Genomic DNA, 10351 nt, shown 5'->3' on the forward strand with positions numbered 1-10351 from the left:
CCATATTGATTTTCCCAACCGTCTACTGGTAATTAATCATTACATAATTAATCATTATATAAAAACATGTTCTGTTTGTCTTTTATATAACTTGAAAATACAAATAGAACAAGAAACAAGAAAAAAAAAACATAATTACATGGTATTACTATGTTATTAACACACATGTATAACACTTAAGCATGATATTGCCATGTTTTCAACACTATATAGTTATTCCAATGATATTCTTTGAAGGACCTTGGGGTACCATGTAAAAACCATGGTATATGAATATGGTTATCAAACAGTACCATGGCATTCAGTATAGCATAGTATTTCAGTATTATTACAGTATTTTTTAAGGGAAATATTTAAAAAGATAGTGTTAACTTTTAGGATGTAGACAAACTGCACTTAATACACATTCAAATACTGCATAAGTATTACTGAATCTAAACAACATCTATATTTGAGACAATGCTATTTTGTTTTAGTTTGTTAGATAGTTAGTTGCATATCATACATAGATAATAAGGATGCAAAAGATGTTATGTACTGCATGTTGGTGGAACTTTCTCTTGGGACTTTCAAACATATAAATAACCCTTATACAGACTGATATAAAATTTTACAATTTCCAATCACATGTGAGAAATATAAAATTCACAACCACAAATTATCTGACATCAGTGTAGGTAGATTTTTTTTATTCCTTTCTCTGCTCCAACATTAATATTAACAAAATACGATCTCATTAACAAATATGAAAGGGCCTCTGGATGTGGGACTCCCGTCCTGTTGGTACAACATGGACTCTCTTAAATTGGTTTGGGGTAGGTTGAAGCCTCTGTTCGATAAGTCAAAACTCCCCTGGTTGTAGAGCCTCTGGCCAAAACCAGTTCCAGACTGATCTAAACTGGTTTGACTGTATTGCCTGAAGCTGCTGCGTGCCTTGGAGGGAGTTCTGGAGGGATATCATTGGGTTGACTTGTGCAAACCTGTCTCTTTGTAGGCAAAACAAATATTACCAGTCCAAAGAAAGAAGTAAAAAAAAAAAGGCCTGGAAGCAGACGAAATAAAATAGAACTATGGAATGTTATTTAAGCTTTTAATAAAAAACCCTAACCCCCTTGATATTACATATATATTTTTGCATTTAGCTATCTAGGAACAGTTCAAGTTTTTTTTTTGTCTTATTGATTTTGATGAAACCCTAACTGATATTTGTACAATAACAGTATGTTCGCTTGTCAAGCCAACATAATTATAAAACAATAGTTATCAACATCATGTCTAGTAAAGTTATATACAATAATAGTGGTTGACAAATTGGGACATGACCCATTTTACATAAATTAGCTTCCTAGTAAACAATAAACTCACCATAGACATGTTTGTCCAGATGAGCTCTTGCAGGACCTGTCATAGGTTCTCCTGGGCTCTACATGCAGACATTAACAGCAGAATCTGATACACATCAGTGGCTGTTTTCACCTCAGACAGAGACTTAGCCCAGGCAATTGAGCTTATCAGCCAAAGACTAGAAAAAGCTATTGTCACCAAATAGTCCTATAGGGAATGTCAAAAAAGAATCCAGAGAACAGAAAGAGGGTGTTGTTGATTAGATTAAGTGATATAAAAGTTTTAAGCAGTCTTCTTAGTATGTATTTCTACACACTGACCATTCTGACATTTCTAAATGCACTCACAACTACTGGACCTCTGTTTTTCTCTCTGTATTTGTTCTGGTAGAAAATGTAAACTATTGTGGCCAAGAGGGAATAGAGAAAAGCCAAGACTGACACAGTGATGAAAAATTTTGCAGATGAAGTGTAACCCCCTTCGAAAAAGAGGGTCTCTTTCCTTGGACTTTCACATAGAGGAGCACTGAAATGTACCTGCTGGAGTCTGAGATGAGAAAACACAGGATTTACTCCCTAATCTAACAGGCTTAGATTATTCTGTTGCACATGCACTTTGCAAATAATTCATTCAAATTCAATGTTTCCATGACCAAACAAAAGCAGTTAAATCAAGTTAATGTTTTGACATTCGTGTCACAAATAGTCATTTATTATGATGAGTTTGTCATGGCCCATTTAAATTAATGTTCTGGGTTCAATACAAGTTAAGCTCAATCGATAGCCTTGCCCATTCATTGCCCTGTTACATTGGTGCTGAAACCCAGGAGGGAGGAGGGATGCACTGTCATGAAGTCCTCACCACTTCCATGCGCCCAAAGTAGCAGTCAGCGAGGGGAGGAGGGGCTCGCTGCCAGCCGCCTGGAGCGGTAGAGCTACGTTATGCTTGAACTTCCCTGGCCTGATGCAAAGGAGGGAGGAGTGTTACGAAGAGGAGCGAGAGTGCGCATGGCCACTCCCCATTCGGGCTAATCAGCCGAGGAGAGACATAAGGCCATGCCAGATGCTACAGTTCGGGGGAGAGAGAGAGCCACATGCAGCTGCCGTGTGTGTGTTTATGTTTGTGTCTTTTGTTTAAGCTTTCATTAAAATATGACTTTGACTGTTCAGCCAGTTCCCGCCGCCTCCTTGACAATCCTATACCCTGTTAGATAGATAGATAAGATAGATAGATCATTTTTTTTTATTGTCCTCAAAGAGGAAATTTGTTTCCACTGTCGGTGCGTAGAAAAACATAAACACAACAACACCATACATATTAACCGTCAAAACAGTCACAAACATAGAGGGACAAAAAACAAACAAAAAAACACACGAGATCATACAACAAATGCCAGATGGCATCATAATGGTTGATTACCTATGCGTTTAAAGCTCGTATAGCCATAGGAACAAAACTCCTACCATAACCTTTCTGCACATGAGTAGTCTATACCTGCGGCCAGAAGGAAGGAAGATGAAACACTGAAAAATTGGATGGTCCGGATCATTTAAAATTTGATGTGCCTTCCGAAGCGTATATAAAGTAACACAGTCTGATAAATTCGGGGTAGGAATACCAATAATTTTTCTTGCTAGATTAGTTATCTTTAAGAGTTTGTTCTTATTGGTAACTGTTAGCATATGGAGAAAACAAATAGCACCATACATACGAACTGACTCAATAATACTTTGATACAGAAGAAGCAGAAGACTAGGCTGAACTGACAGATGTTTAAGTTTACGAATAACTGTCAGTCTCTACTGACAGCACTTGTAAATACCTAGAGTGCTGATTGAAGCTGAGCTGTTTATTTAATGTAATGCCAAGATACCTAAAATGTTCCACTCTTTCAACCATCTCTCCATTAATGATAATACTGGAAGGAAGGATCAGTGTTTTATTCTTTGAAATATTAAGGTAAAGAAATGTATCATCACACCAGGTACTAAACAATGCTATGGAGCTTTGATAGTCCAAAAAAGAATCATTGTCCTTATTAAGCAGTGCAAGAATGGCAGTATCATCAGCATATTTAAAGTAATGTGTGGTAGTGACTGGAGTCTGACAATCATTTGTATAGAGAATATAAAGAAATGGGCTAAATACACACCCCTGAGGGGCGCCAGTGTTGACAACAATAGTAGACGATAATGCATTGTCCACCTTTACCACTTGTGGTCGATTAAAACATAAATGATATATCCAATGTACTAGTGGTGATGGAACTTGCAGACACTGTAGTTTCTTGATTAACTGAATTAAAGGCAGAACTAAAGTCAATAAAAAGAAGTCTGGCATAATTTCCAGGGGTATCCAGGTGTTGAAGTAGACAGTTCAAGAGACAAGCCACTGCGTCCTCTGTACCTCTCTTCCGCTTATATGCAAATTTGAGACTATCCAAAAATGGTTAGACATAAGGAATGCATGTTTTGAACCATTTTCTCAAAGCATTCCATTATGATAGACGTTAATGAGACTGGCCTGTAGTGATTCACCTCTGTTGAATATGTTTTTTGGAACAGGAATAACAACTGATGTTTTCCATATGACTGGTATTGAAGTACAAAGAGATCCCGACCTGGAATTCCATCTGGCCCGGGAGCCTTATTTGGTTTACACCTAATAAGCTGGAAATAGACATCCTGCTTAGTTAGAAGGGACTCATAATCCAACTCATGAGAAGGCAAAGAGTCCAAAAGGCTATCATTCTCTGCTGAAAAATCAGAGGTATTAAAACGGGCATAAAAATGATTAAGATTAACAGCAAAGGTGGTGGGATCTAATACAGAAATAGCCTGTTTAACACTAAAGCTTGTTCAGTAAGAGACCTGACTTGCTGAAAAGCCTGTTTTGTGTTCATATTTGCAAAATCCTGCTCCAATTAGTTTTTATACTTCTTTTTAGCCTTAAAGATTTCATTTTTGATGTCCTGATTTATTATTTTGAGACCAGAAAAGTCCTTCTGCATAAAGGCAAGTTTTGAATTTGGGTATTTTCTGATAATCTTTACCGGTATCAAGGAATCCATACAGATTTTTATGTAATCGGTAATAAGTCTGCTCATCTAGCTCTCCCTCGAAGACTTCCCAGTCTGTACAGGCAAAGCAGCCTTGAAGGCATGCAATAGCATCCTCCAACCATTGAGGGACGCTGTGTATTACTGGCGTTGTTTCAGCCATTGTTTGTAAACAGGAAGTAAATGGATAACATTATGATCCGCTAATCCTAGTGGTGGGAGAGCTCTAGCTTTATAGGCTTCCGAGATATTACTGTAACACAAATCTATAGTTTTATTAAATCTTGTTGTTACATCTATTGGTTGAAGGCTGGCAATGAGTAATTAAGCTGACAGCTGTTAACGTCACCAAGTAGTAGTACTGGAGCATCCGGATACTTACTGACCATAGCCTGTGTATTATACGCTATCTGTTCAGCCGCTGCCTTGACATTGGTGCTTGGTGGAACATACACACAGCTAAACACAACTGTCAAGAACTCCCTCGGGAGATAAAAAGCACGGGCGGACAGGGTGAGCAGCTCCAGATCTAGATTACAAATCCTCCCGTGTACTTTGATGTTAGTACACCAACGCAAGTTGATGTACATACACACCCCACCTCCCCGCTCTTTCCCAGAGTTACTGGTTCTGTCTGCCCAAAAGATCTCAAAACCATCCAGGCCAACCTCAGTATCTGGGACAGACTCATCCAGCAAGGACTCAGTCAAAGCAAAAACACAAACATTTCGCATGCAACAAGTCCATTTTGTTTTTCAATGAACGAACATTTGAAAGGATGATTGAAGGTAGTGGAGGTTTAAAAGGATGCCTTCTTAGTCTGCAATGCACTCCTCCTCGTCTTCCTCTTTTCCTCTTTAAACCAGATGTTAGTATTATATCAGGTGGAATGACGATAGATTTATTCAGTTGCAATGGATAGAGTTACGGAGGAGTAGAAGTTCATCTCGGGAATAGGTAAGTCCATGCCCCTCTCCGATATAATTTAATTGAATACTACAAACAGCACATTCACTAACAATCCATGTAATTATAAGAATAATCCAAATCCAACTTGTCCAATTTCCCATGATATTTCAGCCATAGACATATAAATAAACAAACAAACAAACGCACTGACTGTGCCTTCGCAGCAAGAGCATGCGCCAAAGTCCTTAGAACTACTTACAGTGCCCTTCACAAATGTACCCTTTTAAGCATAGGTGCCATTAAGAGCACATAGATTTAAACAAAGGTGTCTTTACTACAGCACAGCATTGATGGCAGATTTCCCTTCACAATCTCTCCATGTCCTTTCGTCCCTGCTAAGATCTGTGCATGTCACTGACAGGAACCGACTGAAAACACGGACTGGCAAACTCATGAATACACAAAACAATCTGGCAGAGACATGAGGAAAGAGGACACAATATATAAAAGGAACACACATAGGAAACAGGTGAAACTAATTAACATAGCAAGGAATAAACGAGGGAGAGTGATGAGGGAACGAGGAGGCAGAGTCTGGGACGCACATGGTAAGACAAACACAAAGCCATGTGCAACATACAAGACCAAACAGATCTGAGTGTGCATGGCGATAAAGAATCTATGTGCACTCACAACACACACGACATGTACAAACATAACCAATGGGCAGAGGAGACTGGCATGATTCCGCCACAACAAGAATGATCTTAAATAAATAAATAAAAAAGACTAAAGTAGCAGGATCATGACAGGTTACAGTGAGACACTTACAATGGAAGTGGGGACAATGAAAGTGAATGTGGACAATTTTTGGAGGGTTTAAACACAGAAATGTGAAGTTTATAATTTTATAAAAGCGCGTGCATTAATTGTTCTGTTAAAACTTTTGTATTATTTGAGCTATAAAGTTATATAAATCATAAGTTGTTTAAATCATAAGTCATTTTAGGGTTTGTTGACATTACATCGTCATGGTAACAAAGTTGTAAAACTGGCTATAACTTTACACAGAAAAGGTTAGTAAGCGATTTTATCACACTAAAATCCTATTTTTATTCATATTTTTTTATGTCTTGTGGCTATACTTTTAAAACTGTGAGTATTTTAATATTCAAAAATTTGCCCCCGTTCACTTCCATTGTAAGTGCTTCACTGTAACCCAGATTTTAGAGTCAAATGAATTTTTGTGGTAATCAACATTATGCCATATATGCTGTCAATGGAGCCTAAACCCGGAATATACTTTTAAGACAAAGAAACTATTATTTTAATCTTTTTCTTGATTGCAAAGTTGCTTCAAGGTTACCAATAGTAATGTTTTTGCAACCAAAACAACCATTTCTAAGTTTTAACCCTCAAGCTAATTTTTGTCCATATGTGTGTTGATTTTTATCATTTTACTATTATCCAATTACTAAAATGGCAAACATAAATACAACCATCATTTAAGGCTTCGAAACATGTTCAATGGATCATGGTGGACATGAAGAACAACTTGCCATGGTTATCAGATTTTGTACATTTTTTGCTCTCATAAGTCAAGATGGTTACAATGGGGAGCTAATGTTCTACAAAGTCAAATAATCTCTAAAAAGTTGTACACAGAGTTTAAAGATGCCTTTGCCAATCTGTTTTCTTAAGTTGTTATATTCTACCTGTTCTGACACTTAAAATGACATAAATAACTGATTTTAACTTGAAACCAGTTATTTGAGATGTTATTGTAAATTCCCAGATAAGGTGCATTATGTAGATTAAATGATAAATATATATATATATATATATATATATATATATATATATATATATATTTTTTTTACAGTGTAACATATTACTATGTGTGTTTTCTGTGATTGAAAACACATACCTGAATGGGTAAGTGAAACTGTTGCTGATATTGTTTTGGGTTTTGTCTGCACATTGTACTTTAACCAGTATCTGTCCTGAATATCCCATATGTTGCAAATGCTAAAACAGCAAAAAGCTGTGGGGAAGAGAAGGAAAATATGAATGGAAATCCTTGTTGAAAAGCTAGTATGCAGAGAGGACAAAAATCAGTCTTTTTCATCATCATAAAATGTACCTCATCAGACAAAGTCTGACTCAAATTAATCTCACAGAACATTAAAAATTTGGATTTAATTTCCTTCCTTTTTTCTGACTTAAGGTAGTTTTCAACAACTTCGACATATGGATGCTGTTCAATTAATTATGCGGCATGTCTTGAAGATGTTTTTAAAGTGCTAAGCCCTGTGTACCGGACACTAAGTTTGTTTGACACAAGTTTAATAGTTTTCACTAGTTCAATATCGTGTTTGGTAATGAATGGAAGGGCAAAAGTTTCTATGGACAAGTGCCAGAGCTTTATTTTCTGAGGACACAGGTGTTTGATAAGATATGTAAGTCGCATGCTATTCAATCTTTCCATAAATCCCTTCCTCTCTCTTCCTGATAATATGATACAGCAAGTGAGAGGAAGTAGGCACTTTAAATTAAGATTTAATGCCTTTGCTGTATGTTAATTAAGCAATTCGTTTTGTTTGGGTATGTTAGTGACAGAGAGAGAATAGATATGAATTTAATTACAAATATGCTTTGGCAATATGTACTAAAGTATATTATGCCAATAAATCAATTTGAATGTGAGGAGAGAGAGACTAGCACAACATATTTGGAATATAATTGTATAATGTTTTTTCTCCTGATTTGAGCTGTAGGCTACATTCAGGCATGTAACATATAAAAGATTAACTATGAGCTATTCCAGGGATGGTTCACCCCAAAATGAAAAACATGTCATCAGTTACTTAGCCTCATTTTGTTCCAATACCGAATTACTTCCTTTCTACTTTGGAATAAAAAAAGGAGATGTTATGGAGAATGTTCAGTTTCTTACACCATTCACTTTCATTGCATTTATTCCCATACAGTGAAAGTGAATGGTGACTTAGGGTAACATTCTGCTTAACATCTGCTTTTGTATTCGACAATAAGTCATTCGGGTTTGGATGATAGAATTTCCATTTTCAGGTGAAATTTCCTTTTAAGCCAACCCCAGAACTGTATAAATATATATAAAAAATCCCATCCCATTTGGGGTCTAAAATATAATGTCTAATAATATTATGTCTAGTAAAATATAATGTCTGGTGTTATATAATAATATATAAAAATAATGTATTTAGGATGTTCATACATGGAACAGATGAAGCATAGATGACATTTATTTTTTTCTTTGATGAGTCCATGATGAGACCCAGTGAATTATGCAAAGGTTACCCAGGGGTTGCCAGCACACACACGCACGCACGCACGCACGCACGCACGCACGCACGCACGCACACACACACACACACACACACACACACGTTGTGTTTTTCATGTTTTATGGGGACTTTCCATAGACATAATGGTTTTTATACTGTACAACCTATATATTCTATCCCTAACCCTACCCCTAAACCTAACCCTCACAGAAAACTTTCTGCATTTTTACATTTTCAAAAAACATAATTTAGAATGATTTATAAGCTGTTTTTCTCATGGGGACTGACAAAATGTCCCCACAAGGTCAAACATTTCGGGTTTTACTACCCTGATGGGAACATTTGGTCCCTTACACACACACACACACACACACACACACACACACACACACACACACACACACACACACGTAGTGTTTCCATGTTTTATGGGGACTTTCCATAGACATAATGGTTTTTATACTGTACAAACTTTATATTCTATCCCCTAAACCTAACCCTCACAGAAAACATTCTGCATTTTTACATTTTCAAAAAACATAATTTTGTATGATTTATAAGCTGTTTTCCTCATGGGGACCGACAAAATGTCCCCACAAGGTCAAACATTTCGGGTTTTACTATCCTTATGGGGACATTTGGTCCTCACAAAGTGATAAATACACGCTCACACACACACACACACACACACACACACACACACACACACACACACACACACACACACACACACACACACACACACACACTAATTAACTCACATTTGAACATACAAACACATTTACACACAAACGCAAATATACAGTCTGCATATAGCTCAGATACATCATTAATGTGTCTGTCTAGTGCAGATGTTTTGCACATTGAAACAAGACCAGATTAATTATTCAGGCAAGAAGGACTACAAACAGGGAAAGCGCTGATTTCTGATTCAAATATGCTTGCATGCATGTAAACACACTATATTAACAATGCGAAAACCACAAAAATATTCATGCATTATCATAAGAACTTGCTACTTTCATCAGGCCCTTTACCCTGTTAATGTCATTAAAATAATTGTCAAACCCAGTGCATTTACATACTGGCACACTTTGAAATCATATTAAACTTCTATTCTGATGATACAAAATGCACCCTCAAAGTTAGCCAAGCTTTGCTGTAAGAGAGTAGTGATGCAACCGACTGGCTAAATCAAACAGGTTAAATGCAAGAAATGAACTAATAATTGACAAATAAGGGGGCGGGTATGACGTAAGACACAGAGGCATGTTGCAATACCAAAAAAACAAAACGAAGTCACGTGCTCTCACAAGACAACGAAACACCCGAATGGCATGAATTCACATCGCCAATAAGGCAATAAGATGAGAGAATGCATAGCAACGCCATGCATTCTCACTCTAAACGAAGCCTGAATGTACATTGCGATGCCAACGCCACGTGATGCATACATCAGGCGACAAAACAAGACAGGACACCTAAGCGTGACCAAAGCGACTGAACCTCAGCGCAACATGATGACAGCTCATGACCCGGGCGCGCAAACCGTGCATAACGCGCGTCCGCGAGAGACAGACATAGATTATTGACGCGAGTGCATGCCACCAAGATGAAGACAGACAGAAGAGTCAGGATCCAGACACCATGCTCCAGACATGAAACAAGACCGACCTAAAACACAAGACGGACATGGATACATGATAATGCCATG

At 37.2% G+C, this 10351-nt stretch overlaps 1 protein-coding gene across 1 annotated transcript; it reads right to left on the reverse strand.

The window, feature by feature from the left end:
• Positions 1-717: 717 nt before the first annotated feature.
• synprb (synaptoporin b) lies at positions 718-7496 on the reverse strand. Its single transcript, XM_052140542.1, is given in 6 exon segments — positions 718-1042; positions 1355-1551; positions 1692-1890; positions 7239-7325; positions 7327-7355; positions 7455-7496. Coding segments are annotated over 6 exon segments (879 nt in total).
• Positions 7497-10351: the final 2855 nt, after the last annotated feature.

This window comes from Xyrauchen texanus, chromosome 13 (assembly GCF_025860055.1).
Source record: "Xyrauchen texanus isolate HMW12.3.18 chromosome 13, RBS_HiC_50CHRs, whole genome shotgun sequence".
Lineage (NCBI taxonomy): Eukaryota > Metazoa > Chordata > Actinopteri > Cypriniformes > Catostomidae > Xyrauchen > Xyrauchen texanus.